General features: G+C 38.5%; 1 protein-coding gene across 1 annotated transcript in view; it reads right to left on the minus strand.

Moving 5' to 3' along the window:
• The window catches only part of LOC5569480 (neuronal acetylcholine receptor subunit alpha-7), a 716,979-nt gene extending 695,556 nt beyond the window's left edge, over positions 1 to 21,423 (minus strand). The window contains exon 1 of the mRNA XM_021846964.1: positions 18,993 to 21,423. Coding sequence (XP_021702656.1) covers positions 18,993 to 19,278 — 286 coding nt within the window. The 5' untranslated portion in view covers positions 19,279 to 21,423. The remainder of the gene's footprint in view (positions 1 to 18,992) is intronic.
• Positions 21,424 to 21,641: the final 218 nt, after the last annotated feature.

Below are 21,641 nucleotides of genomic sequence, written 5' to 3' on the forward strand. Positions count from 1 at the left end.
CGAACAAAACTGATTTTCTGGCTCTAGAGTTTTCAATTCAAATTTCTCATCAAAGTAGTCTATGAAACACTTTTAGAGCTTTGAAAAATGCGTAATTTGGTGAGTAAAGAAACTCGCTATCTCCTTCCGTTTAGGAGTTATGTTGTTTTTCTCTCAAAAACATGCCTACTTTGATTGTGAATATCTCTGATTGGGGCAAACATAAAAAATATCTTTTGACGGCATTCAAAAGACAAAATGAAGTTGTATATTACAGTCATCTCTCTCTTACTCGATATTGAAGGGACCATCGAGTTAGGGAGGTATCGAGTTACAGAACACGAAACCAGTGCAACTGCGATCCAAGGGACCATCGAGTTAGCCATGAAAACCAACTTTTACTATGGTTCTCTAACTCGATATCGAGATACGGAATATCGAGTAAGGGAGAGTTAACTGTGTATCAAAAAATTACAGATGTGTTATTTTCGCAACTCTAATAAAATGCCTTGAAAAACAAAGGATTTTAAGCAGAAAAACTTTAATAACTTTTGAAGTAAAATAGATATCATCAATATTTTTGCATGAAAATTTGCGTTTTGTTAAGTTCTTAAAGTCGTTCATAGAACGCTTTGACGAGAAATCTGAAATAAGAAAGTTAGGGCTCTAAAACTATTTTGAAGCATTTAATCGCATCGAGTCAAGGGGTGTGGGTTCGATTCCCGCTCCTAAACGGAAGAAGATAGCGTGTTTCTTCACTCACCAAATTACGCATTTTTCAAAGCTCTAAAAGTGTTTCATAGACTACTTTGATGAGAAATTTGAATTGAAAACTCTAGAGCCAGAAAACCAGTTTTTTTTCGGACCACCCTATGTCACCGTAGGAAAAAAGCTCTAAATCGGTCAATTTAAGAGATACAAAAAAACTTTTATTGGCAAAGTTGCTTGAAATTAAATGGTCTACAACTTTGCTGAAGCATGTATAATATAATTTCTACAAATAAGAAAGTAAGTTACACAATTTCTATGAAAATGTGGTCCACCCCAATTTTCAATTAAACCAAACAAGGGGCTCAACTAATACAAACAACTTTGTAGAAGACCGTTTTAGTCTAATGTTTCATTCTAAAGCTCAAAATGCATCTTTCCGCGTAAAACTGATTCCTGGACCATAGTGTTCTGGGCATACATTTTATTCGCTTATAGGGAAAGTGTACCAGTTATGGACATAGTGGTTCCCTATTTGGCCATAGGCGAAATTCGGATAGCTTTCACATTTTTAATCTTTTTGAATGTTTCAACATCAAGATAAATCATCTATCTTACTGTTAAAACACAAAAAAACTTTTCAAAATGTTGATACATTCAAATTATCCCGTTTGGCGAAATAGGGAACCACTATGGCCATAACTGGTACACCTACCCTATATCAGTCCACTGATTAAATCCGAAGAAAGCTATTCGCCTAAAACCTTCTTAGTTCGGAAGTCATTCTCATGATTGAAGTCCAGTGATGAAAAATTTGGTATCTTTGAAAACGATGATCAACTAGAGTAGATATTTTCGCAAAAAAAACATATTAGCTGGGATGAACTCGCGCGTAAACGACTACCGAATGGCCGTGTCGGATTCCTGCTTCGACATTATCGTCCTGACAGAAACTTGGCTTGACTCGCGGACGCTATCTAGTCAGGTGTTCGGAACTGATTACGAAGTGTTTCGCTGCGATCGTAATCCTAACAACAGCAGGAAGCTCACGGGAGGCGGCGTACTCGTAGCTGTCCGTTCCAGATTGAAAGCAAAGTTAATCGAAAAAGAATCGTGGAAATGTCTGGAACAAGTTTGGGTGTCCATCAAGCTTGGCGATCGATCTCTTTTATTGTGCACGCTCTACATTGCTCCTGATCGAGTTCGTGATAATGAGCTCATAGAGGCGCACTGTGACTCAGTCATCACGGCAATGGAATCCGCCAATCCCGTCGACGATGTTTTCATCTTGGGCGACTTCAATCTACCAGGCATTTCGTGGTTATCATCTCAAAACGGCTTCCTTTATCCAGACCCTGTACACTCTTCTATGCATGATTGTGCAGTCAGTCTTCTAGACAGTTACAGCGCAGCCACACTAGCACAAATCAACCACGTGGTCAACGAAAATAATCGTAGCCTGGATCTTTGTTTTGTTTCTGTGCAAGACCAAGCTCCATTTATTGGAGCGGCACCCTGTGAGCTCGTAAAAGCAGTACCGCACCACCCTCCGTTGATTATTGCCGTTGAGAATAACCAGGCCCATGATTTCGACAACTGTCCTGCAGGTGTGTCATATGACTTTTCTAAGGCGGATCACCGTAGCATAGCAGCCGTATTGGCCGACATCAACTGGGATAACGTTCTCGATCTCAGAGACATTAATACTTCTGCGCAAACTTTTTCTCACATCTTGACATACGTCATAGACAGACACGTGCCGAAAAAGGTTGTCCATCATGACTCCCGCCCTCCATGGCAAACTAGCGAATTGCGAAAATTGAAATCAGTCAAGAGAGCAGCTCTAAGGAGATATACAAAGTATCGGACACCTTCATTGCGAAGCTACTACCTGAGAGTCAACTACGAGTACCAACGTGTCAGTCGTCACTGTTTTTTGCAGTACCAGCGGAGCATAGAACTGAAATTTAAACGCAAACCAAAATCGTTCTGGAAGTACGTAAATGAGCAGCGCAAAGAATCGGGCTTTCCTTCTTCGATGGAATGGAATGGCAAATCCTCGTCATGCTTACAGGAAATCTGTCAGTTCTTCGCTAGCAAATTTTCCAGCGTATTCAGCGGGGAAAGTATAAGCACTGATCAGGTCATTTGTGCAGCCAACAATGTCCCCATGAATGGCCAAGCTTTGGGGAGTCTTGATTTGGATATCAATGCTGTATCCAGGGCCGCTGCGCAGTTGAAATCGTCCAACCATCCTGGACCAGATGGAGTTCCCTCAGCATTTCTCAAAGAGCATATCGGAAATTTGCTTGCACCGCTCTGTTGTTTATTCCGATTATCTCTATCTTCCGGAATTTTCCCTTCCTGTTGGAAAGTGGCAAACATGTTCCCGGTGCATAAAAAAGGAAGGAAACGCGACGTGGATAATTACCGTGGTATTACGTCCTTGAGTGCTGTGTCGAAGTTATTCGAGCTTGTTGTGATGGAACCTTTGCTCTCTCATTGCAAGCACCTGCTGGATTCCGATCAGCACGGATTCATCGCCGGCCGCTCAACAACCACTAATCTACTGTGCTTCACCACTTTCATTACCGACAGTATGATCGCTCGAGTGCAGACTGACGCTATATATACTGACCTGTCGGCCGCTTTTGACAAGTTGAATCACGATATTGCTATTGCCAAACTTGACAGATTTGGCGTCTGCGGTAATCTTCTGAGCTGGTTCGGCTCTTACCTAACCAATCGTCAGCTAAGAGTTGTGATAGGCGATTGCAGTTCCGACAGTTTTCACGCTACATCCGGTATACCACAAGGAAGCCACCTGGGACCACTGATTTTTCTGCTTTACTTCAACGACGTTCATCTCGTTATCAAAGGCCCCCGCTTATCGTATGCAGACGACCTGAAAATATTTTTACGGATATGCTCCGTTGCCGACTGTTTATATCTACAACAGCAACTTGATAGTTTCGCCAGTTGGTGCTCGCTGAATGGAATGGTGGTTAACCCCACCAAGTGCTCCATCATCACGTTTTCTAGAAAAAAGCAACCAATCACGTTCGATTATAGTTTGCTTGGCACGAAAATTGAACGTGTGAATCACATTAAGGATTTGGGCGTGTTCCTTGATTCACAGTTAACGTATAAACAGCATATCTCGTATACCGTCAGTAAAGCGTCAACGACTTTGGGATTCATCTTTAGAATCGCCAAGAATTTCTCCGACATATACTGTCTAAAATCACTCTATTGTTCTCTCGTGCGTTCCACGTTGGAATATGGTTCCGCTGTTTGGAGTCCTATTTATAATAATGGCGCAGAAAGGATCGAATCTGTTCAACGCCAATTTCTCCGATTCGCACTCCGTAAGCTACCTTGGAGAGATCCATTCCGCTTGCCGAGCTATGAGAGTCGATGCCGATTGATAGACTTGGACCTCCTCCGGAACAGAAGGGACACATTCAGAGCTTTAACAATTGCAGACGTTTTACTGGGTCGTATTGACTGTGGGACAATCCTGGAGCGAGTCCATCTAAATGCCCGTCCACGCTCCCTCCGGAACAGCGTCATGCTGAGATTGCCTCTAACTCGAACCAACTACGGACTTCACGGAGCACTTAGTGGGTTGCAGCGAGTGTTCAATAAAGTCGCATCATTGTTCGACTTCAATACCACCCGAGAGATGCTTCGCCGAAGGTTTTTAGCATTTTTTTGACGAACGAAGAGTTTAATTTAAGTTTTATCTCTTGACTGTTTAGTGCTTTTGTTAAGTTTTTGTCCTCTGATTGTTTTATATATATTTTAGACATCATTGGGGCTACAATTTGCCTGTTGATGTGTTTCGAATAAATAAATAAATAAATAAATAAAATGCTTTTATGTGCGAAACATCAAGGAAACAATCAATAAGAAATTGGTCTGCCTAGATCAAAACAATGGATACTTACTATCAATTCGAGCAAAAATCGCTTATTTCGGATGCAATGCTCCTTACATTTTTAGATGAACCTTGACACCATTTAGATCTCTTGATCTTTTGAAGGGAGTGAAGAACGAAAAAAACGACAAACCCATGAACTGAACTCCAAGGGTGAAGGGCGGCTGTCAAATGAGAGTATAATTGAATAGCCTCCAACCTAAGTCCAGAAACAGTTTTATGACTTAAACGTGGAAAAGTAAAAATTATTATTCGCAAAATTACAGGTAATAAATGCGCTTGAAAGATATTGTTTGCAAGCAGTTATTTACTACGCGCTACTGCAGTGCGTTGTTGCCAATTTAATCAGAAAATTCTACTCAATTCCCAAAATGAATGTTTTCAAGAAAAATGATTACACCTTCGCCATTGTTTGGTCGTAGTTTTGTATGACTGTTTACTTTTTAGAACCAGCGACGCGTTGAGGTAGCAGTAAAGAGCCTTCCTTGCTGAACTCACTCGGTCCAAGAATTGTGACATTTGAGTGGGCACGCTTCCGTATGCTCCCCAGGTATTCTGGCTGTCAAAAATCTTGGACCGCGTGGATTCGGTTCTATCGGTGAATAAGACTATATGCATCAGTGATGCAGTAACTTAAACGTTATAGCCGAATAATGTTGGCTTCAAATATTCACATCTGTAAAGAATGTAATAGTTGGAGTTCAATATTTGACAGTCATTGGACTGAAGGACTAACTTTTGATCAGCACTAACGAAATTCTGATATTGCCAAATATAAATTTCGATCACTGTCAGATCAGAGTCACATTCTATACTAATAACTTGAACCAGAAAAAATATTTTGATTGTTATGTTTCCATTATCAGCTGGCAAGTTGTATATAATCTTTTTGAAGACTATTCTGAAACATCTGTAGGTTTTTTTCTAAATCAATATATTTGATGTAAGATTTTATTTTGTTTTTGGTATAAATGGTTTAAGTGTGCATTATTGTACATGTACATGTGTGGAAATGTATGTATGTATGTATCTTACTTACGTGGTAGAGCAGAAAATTGAATTGAAATCACTAAATGATTTAGTTCTGCCATGCCCCTTTCGCCTCTGAAATTTTTATTCTTTATGTTGCAATTTCTTTATCAGGGTACGTCCATAAATTACGTCACGCAAAGTTTTGCCATATTCATCCTCCTCAATATTCTTCTGTATCACACTTTTTGTATGGATTCCAATTTTTATATGGGTAGTCACGTTTCATTGTAACCCCCTCCTTCCTCTTCTGTACGTGACGTAATTTATGAATTACCCCTCACCAGCAGTTTTTTCCAACTTGTTCACATTGTAATGGGTCGAACTGCATGAAAATATATATGATTTATCTCGTATATCAACTTATAGAACAGCTAGATATGGACGACACACTTTCAAGAATTTTTTTGGATCCCCACCATACACTTGAAATTTTTTGGTGAAATAAGGTTTAATTTATGGGAATACGACTATGAGTAACAAAAACGGAGCTGAATTGCAATTGTGAGATACCTTGGGCGTTAACGGATTAAGGTGAAACAGTTTGGAATCAACTTCTAAGATTGCACTGAAACTCCAAAGGCACAAATCTTGCGAAGAAAACATCCAGCAGCAGTGTACTTTTTATTTTGACTTTGTGCACTAGCAGAAAGCTTAAAATAAGAAGATCAGAAAAGATTGCCTACTGTTTCTCCAGTTTAGTGCCTTTGAAAACGTGAATAGGGGCACAAGTCGGCCATTGTGCCGGCCATCTTTGGATTCCGAGATGTTTCACCTTAAACGTGGAAACAATCGAAATTCCACCTATGGAATATTTTTCAACCTTCCGATTATGAAAATATAACCCAAATACTAAACTCTAGCGGAAAAAATCCGAGGTACCGTAATCCGAGGTAACATTGATCGCAATTACTCTCGTCGTAAAAAGTTCGAACGAACATTTATCGATGGAATATTTTCAATGCATGAATGGTGATTCTCCCCCTTCTATTCATGAGCTAATGGACATTAAAAATCAGAGGGGTTGTATACAAGACACGACCGCTTGACGTTAACTACGGCCATATTATCTGTTGCATGTTGATAGTTTCTGATTTCAATTCCGTGACGATTCATGATTTTCTCATAATGTAGAATTTCCTCAATGATATGCCATCGTAGCCACAAATATCCTATAATATAAGAAGAGCAAAATTGAGAAAATTGAGAATTATCGCTCTGAAGAGAACCGCTCTGAACGAAAGTTGCTTCTTCCGCGTTATACGTCCCAAACCAAGGTTCTGATGCAAAATCTCCGATTTTTGCACGAAAGAAGAATGCTTTTTCGCTTCCTCACGTGAACAGTTTTTTTCGCTCACACTTACTTTACCTAGAGTTACGATGGAGTGTAATCGAAAATCAATCCACTCTGGGGATAATTTCTTTTTCACTCCATCATATTTTTGCTCATTAACTTCTCCCGAGAATTATCACTATGTGGATAAACAAAAACTGGTGCTGGCAACGGGATTCGAACCTAGCTAAAAACAATCGCGATGCGTGCACGCAAGCTATGCTCACATTAACTTAATGAAAACAGTTGTTAATTTGGTGTATAAAAGCAACTGCTGCTCGTGGCGATGGATACAGGAAAAGTTCTCCATGGATAGGAAAAAGATAAAATAATTTTCTCACAGCTGTGGAACTGTGCGATTATCAATTTTTGCTTTGTTTCCCAAACCAAAGTACCTTACTACACAGGTACCGGATTCCCGCAAATATGTTTGTATCACTGGGAAAAGAAAATAAGCAAAAAATAGTTGTGCTTATTCTGCGCGGTGTGTGAATCGAGACGAGTCGCGAGTGACGTGAGACGACTAATGTTAATCAAATGGTAGCTTCACAACACCACGCAGAATAGGCACAAGTAATGAAGTTTGCTTCATATTGTATGGGAGCATCACTCTTTCAATAATTTTTCAAGGAATTTGGACTTTAAACAAGTAGTTTAACATAGTATAATTACATTAGGGGGATTAACTTAATGGCGTAAAAGTTCGCATATATCGTGGTAAATTGATTATTTTAAATCTTTCACAGAAATGTTTTAACTGCGCATGAAACATATCAAATTGTTGCAGTCTAACAATCCAAGAATGCAATTGCAATGTGATTACTCTGCACGGCGTGTGAATCGAGACGAGTCGCTGTAAATCAAATGGCAGCGAGTCGACAATTGTCACCTTATTCAACTTTTCTCACCTCACACTCCGCGCAGAATAAGCTCAAATAAAACTTTTCCATTTACGAAAAATAGAAATAAAAAATAACTTGAGAGAAGACTGGAATTATATTGGTTTGTTCATGTACTAGTTTCGAGAAGTTTTACAGGAAGTTGCTGGAGAGCGATTAGTACTAGAACTGATGCTGGAGGTAGCTCTATTAAGAATAACATTTTTTTTCATGACAGAGATGCACTGGTCATTTTGGATTACTTGCCAATCAGGGTTCCTAACCTACTGTATAGGCCTATTCACATGACGTTCCAGAACAGCTGATTGGGAAGCTCTTTGACAGTTCTTCTATGAAAATGACAGCCTCGTGTATGCACCGGTCCTCCACCGATGTAAACAAATGCATAGACGGATCTGTCACATGAAAAGGCCTATAGAGTGTCCATCCCGGAACATCCCGGGACAAAAAATCCCGGGATTTGACAAATTTCTGGATTTCCCGTTTCCCGGGATTTTATTTCTGATATCCCGGGAATCCCGGGATTCCCGAAATGTACGTAGAATTTGATGAAGACCACTAAATTATAATGAAAAACAATGTCATTTTTCCTCACTATCAACCTTATTTGATAAAGTAGAAAAGCATAGTGAAAAAGAGAATAAACGAGTAATTAGTTTCATGAAAAGATCCATTTACCAAGTAAGAAACACATATTTTTATTTGTCTAGCTATAAAGTTTTAATGCTTTTCTGTTCAACATTAGCCATTTTTATAAGCTTATGCTGAGATAACAAATTTGAAAGTACACCTAAACTGCCGCAAATCGCAAATCGTTACCATCTGTAAAAAGTAGGCATTGAGAAAATGGACTGAGAAGTTTTCAATCCCGTTTTCCATGCAAATATTCAAAACATTCCAGGAGATTGGAACATGTTTCGATTTTAATGAAACTTTCATAATTTGCTTTTTACCCCGTTACCTTTCCAAGAAAAATATAAAGATGACCATATAACGATTCATTTTTGTGTTACACGATGCGAAAATCTGCTGTGGAACTGACATGCGTTAACTTTTCATTATGGGACAATTCGACTTGGTGTTCTTTCCTAATTTTACTGAACAAAAAGTTATTTATCGTTAGTGCAGCTGAAAATCATTAGAAGATATAATGAAAACTGATATCAACTCAATTTTGACGAAAATGTAGATACCACTGACTTGCGATTCACGGCTGTAAACTTCAGCCATTAATTTTTAGTAATTAACTTTTAGCATGATGTTCGATCGTTTTTTGTTCTTAAGGTTTTTATGGCTTCTCAAATGTTTGAAGCAAATTGCTTTACTATTAGGACTTAAGTTTTTATCATACTTCCATTCATAAGTGTTATAGAGAATTTGAAAAAAATCCTTTTGATTTTTGTTAGATTTCTTCACCAGAATATCTGAAATGAGATTTTCTATAATTTACATATTATTTTACATTATCTGTTTATTTCTTTGAAAAAAACATTGTATTTTTAAATTTGATTTTTTGTCCCGAATCCCGGGACGAGCAAAATGGCCGGAAAAATGAATACTCTACTAGTATAGTTTAGTCTGATGTCCAGAGAGTTAGCCCTTTTTACAGTCCGGTGCGCGCTCATTTTTCTCACCTTGAGCCTTTGCATGTTGTACAATAAAACGTTTGACTTTAATGGTGCCGCTGTTTCAAGTTGAGAGAGAGAGAGAGAGAGAGAGAGAGAGAGGGAGAGGGAGAGAGAGAGAGAGAGAGAGAGAGAGGAGAGAGAGAGAGAGAGAGAGAGAGAGAGAGAGAGAGAGAGAGAGAGAGAGAGAGAGAGAGAGAGAGAGAGAGAGAGAGAGAGAGAGAGAGAAGAGAGAGAGAGAGAGAGAGAGAGAGAGAGAGAGAGAGAGAGAGAGAGAGAGAGAGAGAGAGAGAGAGAGAGAGAGAGAGAGAGAGAGAGAGAGAGAGAGAGAGAGAGAGAGAGAGAGAGAGAGAGAGAGAGAGAGAGAGAGAGAGAGAGAGAGAGAGAGAGAGAGAGAGAGAGAGAGAGAGAGAGAGAGAGAGAGAGAGAGAGAGAGAGAGAGAGAGAGAGAGAGAGAGAGAGAGAGAGAGAGAGAGAGAGAGAGCACCACCAATCAGTGAATCTTGATACAAAATTCTACAGACGTCAACAGGTTCGTCAAGAATTTCTTCTCAGATTCATCGAGGAAATGTTGAAGTAGTTTCCTACTGATTTTTCCAGAGGTTTAATCTGGCATGTTTTCATTGACTCCTACACGGAATCTCAAGATGTTTTTCAAGTGATTTCTCTACTAATTCTTCCAGCGATGTTCAGAGGAATTTCTCCTGAATCTGCTTCATAAAATCTTTGAGCACTCCACTCCAACATTACTACCTCCAATAACTTTCGTATGGATTACTTTGAAATATTTTCCAAAGGCTATTCAAGAATTTCCTCCAGATTTATTTTTTTATTTTTTCAGTTAGCTGTTATCATAGGAGAATCCTTGAGAAATTTTTCCTGGGAAATCTACAGAGATTTATTCCTGAGTTTTTAGATTGAAGATTAATTAAAGATCCTTGTGGTTCAGAACTCACACAATTTTCGTCAGAGGTTACATTTAGATTTACTTTAAAAATACACTTTCGATTTTTTTTACATTTTTTCTAATAATTTATAAAAAAAATTACCTTAACGTTTCCGTGGAGGCCTTTTTGAAATATTTGATGGGAAAAATCTTTGAAGATTTCCATGAGAAATATTTCAAAGAATTACTGCATGAATTTCTGAAGAAATATTAGGAAGAATCTCTGGAGTAATTTCTGAAGGTATTTTAATAGCAATTCCTTGTTAAGATCTTCAACAAATCCTGGTTGACAATTTTGTAAGAAATCCTAAGAAATCTCTAGAGGCATACTTAGAGAAGTTATTGGTTTAACTTTCAAAGATGTTCAAAACGGGAATCTTTGAGCACATTTTGGGAAAACCTTCGAAAAATGATAACCCTTTTGAAGGACTTAGAATCTTATTGAAAAAAATCTGATAGGATCTTTGAAGGAATTCCTGATAATTTATGTGATTTGAAAAAGTTCTGGTTGAATTTCTCAGGTATCTACAACAAAATGCTTGGAGGAATTGCTTGAAGAAATTTCTTGATGAAATTCTCGAAAAAATGGGCAAGTATCTAATTGATGCCTGACGGATTTTTTACAGAAAATCATAACAATACATTCAGTAACACTTGTCGTAATATCATAAAGTATTCCCATAAGAAAGTCTTAGAACTATTCTTAGATAAATAGGTGGTCTGATTGTATGAGTAATCATTTTTTTTATTCTTTTGATTTTTGTTTAGTTTCTTTTTGGTGCTTGTTTGATCTCCCTTTTAAGGCAAGAGGTCTCTAAAGTTCCTATTTTTAAGATACAGAGTAGCTACCAGCATTGCACTTTCCGATTGTGTAAATCTATGCAACATTTTTTAAACTTTGAATATGTGTGAAGTAGCTTTAAATTTTTTATGTGATATGTGATGTGATTATTTAATTGATTTAATAAATTTGATCAAATGATTGTTGGTGCGTCTCAGTTGTTATAGTAAACCTAGTATTCAGGACTGTTCAGATTAAATCTTCTTTTTCTTCTTGGCATTAACGTCCCCAACTGGGACAGAGCCTGCTTCTCAGCAAAGTGTTCTCATGAGGACTTCCACAGTTATTCACTGAGAGCTTTCTTTGCCAAAGTTGCCACTTTCGCATTCGTTTATCGTGTGGCAGGTACGATTTTATTTCTATGCCCAGGGAAGTCAAGGAAATTTCCATTACGAAAAGATCCTGGACCGACCGGGAATCAAACCCAGGAATCTTCAGCATGGCTTTACTTTGTAGCCGCAGACTCTGACCACTCGGCTAAGGAAGGCCCCCGGACTAAACCATATTTCAACTAAAATTACGTTTTGTGAGGCAAAACTCAATTCGACAATATATGGCCACTGCAAGCAGATACAAATGAAACCTTATTTGGGACTTAAATTATCTTCAACGATAAAGAAAAGTTTCGAAAATCGTGGATTGATTTCCTTCAAAGACCATGCGAAGTCAACAAAACACCGTGAACTACTGCGGCAGCATATCTCGGCTAGAGAAGGAAGTGATATGGTTCATTCATAGTGTGTTAAAACATGCTTCATTTTTCGCTGCCAAGAAGGATTCTAAAGCTTCGAAGATCACTGTATCGCCATAAAATGACATGGTTAACGTGGGGGCTTTTATTGAAGATAGTCATAGATGAATACTTCTCGTTCATGTTCGATGGAGACAGCAATAAACGCATGGATTTAGAAATCACTGTCAAATATTTCATGAAAAACTTGCAGGAACTGATGTTTTGCCACTTGGATTCAATTCTTAGGAAAGGCGACGGCGGATATAATGCTGGAGAAAATATTGCAATCACTGGATAAGGCAAAACTTCCTCTTACGAACCTAGCTATGGTTGGAAGAGATGGACCGAAGGTGAACCAATCCTTGGAAAAAATAAATGAACTGGTTGGTGAACGAGGTTTCGAGCTAGTGAATACCGAATCTACTCTTGCCCGTATTTTGCATAACGAAATAAAATACGCGCTTAAAGAATACGGGCTCAGATGTATCTGAGTTGGCAAAAGTAGTGCACTACTACTTCGACGATCCGGTTAGATGGTATCAGTTCGGTATCGGTATCGAAACCCAAGACGTTCGTACGGTTTATCGAAACGCACTGGGCTCAGTTAGCAGATACTGCAACCGTATTACTTGAAAACTATAGTGAGTTACTTCTTCTTAAAACGAAACTTGCACTGATGAAAGAAAAACGCATAACATTTCACGAAAACGCTATTGTTAGAATTCTTCTGCTGGCCGATTTAAAGCTGCAATTGTTTTTTATCGATCTCTGCAAAAGTGCCGAAAGTCAAATTTCTCGAAAAGAATGATTTTATCGTGTTCGATGGTTATGAAGGGTTGAAGATGTTTATGGGCAAGATTTATTGAATTGTGGGTATAGAACAGGTTTTGGACAAAAATCTCTTCTCATAGCAGTCTATGTCCAAAACGTGGAAATAATGATTCCAAAGAGCATTAAGGATTCAAACTTCCAAAGCAAACTTTTATGTAATTTGAGGACAGGCATGAGACAAATTCAAAGTTGATTTCATATCATTTCGAAAACAACGTACCGCACGATTTTGTTTAGATTGATTATTTCCACAAGCCAATCAGGCTGCTTTCAAATAACAACGAAAAGGAAATACTAAAAATTGCCGGAATTGTTAAGTTCAAACTTGATGCGAAAAAGGTTTCTGAAGAAGTAGTTATTCTCAACGCACTTTAGCTGTGGGAAATTCAACACGATTTTATTTTAAAAAAATGTGTTATGTTCCCTGAGTTTAATAAGTTGTTTCGTATTGTCATCACTATTTCTCGGTCCAACGCCGAAGCGGAGCGACAGTTCTCCACTTCGAAGCGAAGCGTGTTTGAGAATCGAGCAAGTATGTCATGAGAATTGTTTAATCACAGGAAAAATCAAGGTATATTGAAAGATACGTTCTAGATACCTTGGGAAAAATATTCTCAACGGAATGCTTTTCTGTAACAATGATTAAGGTGCAAGAAAAAAATGGCTCAAAAGTCAGAACTGAAAAAGCAGTTTTCTCCTTTTAAAACAATAAATTGATGAAAATAAGAACACACAGCCTCTTTATTTGGCAAATAAAAGAGCTGTGTGTTTTTATTTTCTTCGATTTGTCTATTTAAAGAGAGAAAACTGATTTTTCAGTTATGACTTTTGCACCATTTTTACTTGGGCCTTAAACCGATTTTAAGGTACCAAAGGATATGTTAATTAAGCCGTTAACGCCCAGCGTCCTATTTTGAGGACAGTGATTTGCGTAAATTACTTGAAAACCATGCAAAATATAATGATATCATGTTTGGAGAACTTGGTCATAGACCAGATATCTTCCACTCAGTTTACATTATATACCTGCACACCTAGAAAACTCGGATGTTCAACTTTGTTGGTTTCGAAGCGTTTTCAAATACTCTTTCAGCAATGGAAGAGAGCATCATTCAAATGCGTCTACCCAAAGTTATTGAGCAGTAGACACTTCCAAATATTTTGTAAAATACAATCAACAATAGAACAAAATTCAAAGCGATGACATATAGTTTTTTCGACATGAAAATTATTGTTATGATGCCATCAACAGGTAAATTAACATTTCCCAAAGATGTACTTATTCAAGTTAGACAATTATTACCAGTTACAAACTAAAACACAATCCATGACAAAAATACAAACACAATTTCATTATTCGCCAGGGATTGGCGTTTGTCGGGGACTTTGGAAGCCGGAAAACTGTTTTCAAATTTTTGGTTTGAAAACAAAAAGTTCAAGAAAGGGCTTTTCGTAGTTTTTTTAAATAAAATAAATTTTATATGCACTCAAACTTTTTTTTTCTGGCCAAACATGTTCACCAGGTTTCTATAATTAATTTTATAGCGACAAATCGAGATGTCGTCGCGTTAAATTTTGATTTATCGACAAATACTATAAAAAATGGATTTTCGTAAATTGACGCTTATATTGAGCTGTTCGGTAATCGAATCCGCATGGTTATTAAATTAATTAACTCATTACGCGTGGAAAAGATAAACAACTTATGGATGAAATAATGAGAAAAATCTACGTGGTCGGCTAGGATTTGAACCCTGGACTCTTGTATGCTCGACGAGCGCTTTATTAATTAAGCTACCGAGCCTATTAATGACCCAATATCTGAGTTGATTACAAGTTTCCCCACAGTGACTCGGTAGCTTAGTTTTGTAAAGTGCTCGTCTAGCATAGAAGCATCATCCTGTGTTCAAATCCAAGCCGAGCACGGAGATTTTCCTCCTAATTTCACCCAAAATTTGTCCATTTTTACCACGCTTAATGAGTTAGTAAATTGGATTTTCATAATATTTAAAATTTAAATCAATTTAGAGTGTAATCAATGACTAATCATAAATCGCATTTCTGCACAGGTGCTCCGCGACACTTTTTTTTCTTTGATAATATACTATAAATTGTGTCAAAAATACGAACTAAATGGAGTGACACTTGAAATTTTCAAGAAAATAAAACTACAGTTTTCGATAAAGATTTGATTGACTGGTTTGACGTTGGTTGTGGCCAATCGATGAAGTTTCCAACTTAGAGCTTTGTTCAAGGATGGAAATCTAGTGACCATGATAAAACAAATGATACATCGTGGTTGTTCTTTATCATGCGATCATAGCAACAACGACAAACCCTTAGTCGTCAAGCCATCACAACAAACTCCGCTCCGTGAAAAATGAAGCCTGTGAGCTGACGATCAATTGTTCGCGAATCAAAGTCATAATTTTGGAGGATTTTTTCTGATAGCACTCCACGATTTGTCTCCTAGCTTGTAGTTTTTAATCTGAAAGTCAATCGTGCGCGGTATGTGAGAGAGTTTATCCGTGAATTTTGAATTGATTCGCATTAATCGCAACATGTTACAATATCCGTCAAACCCTTTGTCCTACGACAAACAGTTCATCGGATGCTCAATATATCTATGATCATCGCGCGTGGTGAGGTGTTGAAATTATGTTGCTGCAAGAGCGACGGCCCTCTTGGACCATTCAGATATAGTGTTGTTTGTTGTTAGAGCTGATTTTTTTCCATCCTTGGCTTTGTTAATAGAAATATTAGTAGTAGAACGCTAATGGCGCAGTTGTCACAAAACTGATTTCAATTTTTATTACCTTAAATTATGGTTTTTCATTGTTTGTTCTATACCATGATGTTGTTTTGGTTCTTAAAATTAATCTGACACTTAGAGGCCCGGTACTTAAGCTGTCAGTTCGTGGCAAACTAGATGTTGGTAACACGAACAGCAGCGACATTAGCATTCTTAGGTTAATGCTTCTACTGCTTTGTTCAATTTTCTAGATTTGTGTTCTAGTGCATTTCAAGGATGGCTTAAGATCATAACATCAATACGGCATGCTTGATAATAAAACACAGTTCTTCACAAGTTTAAAACAACATTTGAAATATCTCGCTAGAAAAGAGTTCAGTTGTCTGAACTGAAAAAAAATAGAACACTTCAGAAACAGAAGATATTCTGCCGTTGCAACAATCTTATTTCATAATAGTTAGTGGAACATCAAATAAAATTTTATGTCAATGCCAAAATAGTCACCACAATTTCATCCTTAAATGAAGCAGTTTATAGTGTCAAAATCTCTATTATAATTAAACTTTCATGTACCGTAAAGACGCCATTCACCGCTCATTAAACAGAATTTCAACATGTTAAGTTCTGTCATAAATCTGTCTTTAACGATTTACAAAGCTTTTTGCGTTAGACGCAAAAGAAAACATTTGTTCTTTTGGGAAAAGAAAATTAAATGCAAAGTAAGGAAAAATATATATGATTATGATACAGGTTTAGGAAGAATTATGTCCAAGTTTATATTTTTTTCTGGTCAACAGAAGTGAAATGGGTGCGGTGCTCCTTAATGAATATGGCATGCAAAAATTTACTAGAAAATTATGAGTACTTGTATGTGAAATATAACTTCAAATTTTGAGTTCTATTTTCTCGATGCATTCTTGTTCCACTTGAGGCTGTTATGCCGTTATTAGCAGTATAGTAACTTACGGTTTTGTAGGTCGCTGTCGGCTACTACATACGATTATCAAGAGTGGTAACCTATCGAACATTTAATAGTCTTCTTATCTAGTAGATCCGAGAGCAGACCAGCAAACAGATAGGGGTTGCGCTACTTTGTGCTATCAAATTCTGAGTTAGTTAATGTTTTCATAATAGTTGATACTAAGCTTATTAAAAAAACTTGTAAAATTCACTGGGTGTATGTTGAAAATGTTATTCTCTTAATTCCGTTCTCAGTGCTATTTTGACAGATACGCGTATATATAGTTAGTTGTTATAACAACTATCATCTCCTTCGCTATGTATTAAAAACTAACACTATATGATTCCACTACCTTCTATGAAACGTCATTGTTATTCCTGATTTTTTTTGCGCGGGGGTGTTTGCTTTTAGTCGGATTAAATTTTAGAAGCCGCGATTTTCGGGGATGAGTTTTGAAAATTTTTGTAACATCCCTGGAAGTCGCACTGAAATCTCCTTTCATGTTTCAAGCTTTGTTGTATATTAATATATATTTCACATTTTGCAACGAAACAGGACCCAGCCTCTGCATCAGCATAGCTTTACAGGTTTATATTTTACATAACGCATATTTAGAATTGTATGAACATAAAAAATATAACATGAAATTTCAATGTTATCGTTTAAAATCGAGATAAAATGTACATAAAATCAAAGTACCGTAAAACGGGGTATCTTTGATAATGCGGGTAACTTTGATAGTGCGCTACCCACCACATACTTAACGAAATATCATAATTTCTGTTGGTCGGTTAAGCAAAACGAATGCAAAACTGAAGAATATTAGTATGAAACTTCATGTAAGAGCTGTTTTCATTTGAAACGAGAACATTTGAGGCTTTATATACGAAAATTAGAAATTGATACGATTTTAGCATTTGAGCATTTCCACCGAACATGACGATTTTTTTTTTAATTTAATTTTTGTATTTTTTGAAAATTTGCATACAGATTCTTTATGACCAAAAATGCCATTTTGCACCTTCAGACCGCCATTATGAACCTCGCCTTATTTATGAGAAGGGCGTATCGGAAAATGCATAGCAAATCTTTAAAAAACTGTAACTCGAAAACGGTTTGTCCGATCGATTTGAGATCTTCTACAAAGTTGTAGGTATTGCTTAGGACTATATGGAAAAAAAATATGCACGGTAAAAAAAGTTACAGATTATTTTTTATTTCAAAAACAAAATTTTAAAATCGATTTAGTACTTTTCGATTGCAATTTTTCTGTACTTTCAAATAATCACATAAAAAAGTATTGTTTTCCTCTGTCTCGATTTTTTTTTTTCAAAATCTGTAATTTTTTAAAAAATCATAACTTTTTTGTCCATAATTCTTCCATTTTGAAACATTGTGCAATAAATCACATAAGTTGTCCCCTAAAACATATCCAAAACTAAAAAAAATCGAAACTGCGTTTATGGAGAAAATCGATTTTATAATAATAATCTGTAACTTTTTTTACCGTGCATATTTTTCTCCATATAGTCCTAAGCAATACCTACAACTTTGTAGTAGATCTCAAATCGATCGGACAAACCGTTTTCGAGTTACAGTTTTTTAAAGATTTGCCATGCATTTTCCGATACGCCCTTCTCATAAATAAGGCGAGGTTCAAAATGGCGGGCTGAAAGTGCATAATGGCATTTTTGGTCATAAAGAATCTGTATGCAAATTTTAAGGCGATTCAAAAAATACAAAAATAATCGGGTTTGCGAAACGGCGTGGAACCGCTCATTTCCGAAACGCTTACAAACAATCAGTTCTGCGATCACTGTTTGATGTAGTTTTGAATAGTTGGTCACTTATCTTTGCTAGCCTAGTTATTAGAGAACTTGAATATGGTTTCAAATCTCTTAGCGAAAAGCATTTTCACAAACTGGGACCATTTTTGTAATCTAAGCCAGAAATGTCCATATAGCGTTAAACGCCTAGAGGTATGCAATGCCCTATAAATTTTTCGTAATTCATTCGATTTTGTTCGATGTGTAGCCCATTATCAAAGTTACCCCAAAACAGAAAACCGGCTTTCGATTATATGAAAAATCATATATCCATTCAAAATAAATCTTTTGGCATTCTATCAACTGCAATCGATAGCTAGGATAGGATGACTTGTTTTAAAAATATAAATTATAATTCTTTGAAACAGCATGCATAAATATTTAAATTTTCTTCGAAAAAACTATCTAAGTTACCCCGTTTTACGGTACTCATAATTAAGAGAATCGAAGATCCTCTAAATCGAGGTATACCTGTATTCATTATTTGGTTTGAGTCGGTCAATTTTGACTGACTATTCTGAAAATGAAATAATCTCAACGCCCTTCGATCTTCCAAGCTTTTTCCCACCATCAACGCAAATCCACCTACCTTGCAGCGGCATCCACATCCATCCGATTCCGAGCACCAGTATCGACGGCGGCATCAGCATCAGGGCCCTTCCGGCCAGCACACCCAACCGGTACACGACTCCTAGCCCGGTGCCGCTGGATCCGGCCATGGTGCTCGTTCCTGCACCCGCACCCACCATCCCGTATCCGACCATGGCCGTGGCAGTGGCCGCCTGGCAGGACCCTCCCGGCGGCAGAAGCAGCACCATCAGGGCCACCAACGTCAGCAGCAACATGGCGGTGGCGGTCGTCGTGACCAACTCCATCCCAATCTACGGCGCGACCACTACTGCTCGATCCACTTAGTAATGGCCGGGGAGTTGGATCATAAGACTTCGGAGGTTGACGACGATTCCAAGCGGTCTGCGATGTGGTTGAATTGGATTATTTGGAGAGTGTCCGGTTTTTTAAGTAAATTTTTTGTTGGGAGCTTGGTTTATTATTACTGTTGTTTATTTTCGAGATTAGGACTGGTTAGCGATATTTAACTCTGGGTTTTAACGAAGTAACTTTTAAGTAACGCTTGGTAACGGTAGTAACTAGGCTTTTTGAAGTTAATCAGGTTTCGTTTAGCTAGCTTTTACTTGGGTTCTATTAACTGCGAGTTGTTTAGATAGATTTTCTGTGTGTTTTACTGTGACAGATATAGAGAGTTTTGACAGATAGAGTGATGGAGAGTTGTAGACTTTGAAAGTGGTTGTGCTTCACTGTTTTATTTTCCTGGGAGTTATTGTTTGCTGTCAGTCAGTTTAGGTTTGTATTTATCTTTTGAAGGGTGCAGGGGTCAGAGTGCGAAGTGTTTTCTGTGTATTCGAGTAGTTTTTTAAAGGTTAGGCTGGAAAATCTTATTGATTTAAGGTAGGCAAACACTGCATCATAACTTTACATTTTCTCGAAAGCCGACGAATTTCAACGTTGATAGTAGAGTAAGCAGCGCCATTTCTAAAGTGGATTTCACAGATAGATCACTATCACAAAACACCTCAATTGATAAGGACTTGATCGGCTTCCAATCGATATACCGAGCTTAAGATTCAAGCAATCAGGATTCTTCCGATGGGTAGATTGCTCCTGTAGGGCCGTCTATGCGGTCGTTTCGATCGGTCGAAAATGGGGTCACATTCGCTCCCCTTCACTACAGTAATTTTACGCGGACGCGAACATCGAGAACGGCACCACCATCAATAATGCACGGATGACTCGGAAAACAACACCAAAACCGAGCTGGGAAAATTGAGGAAAACAACAAATTATTAACGCGGTACACACACTCTCCGTCGGTGGTGGCAGCTCGTCGAGTTTCCGGTCCATGGAATGCAAACACGCTACAGTTCGCGATACGTCGCAGCCACTTGGGTGCAACTAAAGTTTGCCTCAAATTTCATTATTTCTCGCCACCCGGTTCAGGGGTACTCCAGAGGGCCACCAGCAAAATCACACAATCTCGAACGCAAGCCCCTCAATAGGCCCACCAGAGGCAACACGACACACCACAGCAATATCGATTTTCATTCACAAAATGACACAACATCTCTACACACACCACCCTGAAGCCCCTGCATCTTTCTCTTTCACTTCCGTCTTCCACCAGTCTGCGGATGTTGCTTCTGCTGCTGCTTTAGCCACTGCTGTCGGGATGCGATCCTAAAATGCATTTTCCATTTTTCCTCATCATATATGCGAGTGTCGTTTTTCGTGTGACCGCTCGTTCCCCACTCTCCACAAGCCCCTCGGCGTGTAGCCCTAGGAGTATTGAAAGCGCTACAGAATCCACTCCAATGACGACGACCGACAACGCCGATGCCCGTTTTTGCTCGTTTTCCTCTTTGCACTGCGTCAGAAACTCGCTTTCTCGTATGGCTACAACACTAGCTGATGCTGCTGCAGCGGCTGTTGTCGAGTCAAGGACCCTCACTTTTTACCACTCCGCGGAGCACTACTAAACAGACTTCCGGCAGTTCGCCCCGAACCGAACACCCCGATCGAACACCGTTAACCGACTAATCGGACGTTACTTCGCGCCGTTCTAAACTCTTTTCATCCGCACCACATCCAAGTAGGCCAACCGGAAGCGTGCACCCCGACGAACAAATCCGTGAACTCCGGCCGTCGGACAGTTCCTCAGCTCTAGTATTCCGCGCGGTTTCAAATCGATAGGCGGCAGTACAAATCAGAGTCGCCTCTTCTTCTGGTCTTGTTCCCTTTCACATGGATTATCTGCCCCCAGAGTCACAGACACACACACACAGAACGCGGCCCAAGGAAGTCCAGAAGAAAACCAGAACCGATGGGATCGAAACTCGACGATTAACTGGACCACTGTCGCCGCGTTGGAAGCCTTCGAGGGCCGAATGAGATGAGCCAATCGGATGCTGGATGCTGTGGGTAACGGCTTCGCTTCGGTCGCGGCGAGAGACGGCGTAACGCCTAGTTGGATAAAGCTCGCTGAGAGAGTCGCTTGCGATGAGAGCGGAATGAGTGACAACCATACGGATAGTGCTGCAATGATGACGACAAACGTGCGTGAGTGCAGCAAGTGGTGTGAAGTGTGATGTCGTTTTATGTCTGTAAGCATAGCTTTCGATGATGTTCTCGCAGCAACTATGATAAATATTTTTGAACCAATATA

Source organism: Aedes aegypti, chromosome 1, assembly GCF_002204515.2.
Source record: "Aedes aegypti strain LVP_AGWG chromosome 1, AaegL5.0 Primary Assembly, whole genome shotgun sequence".
NCBI lineage: Eukaryota > Metazoa > Arthropoda > Insecta > Diptera > Culicidae > Aedes > Aedes aegypti.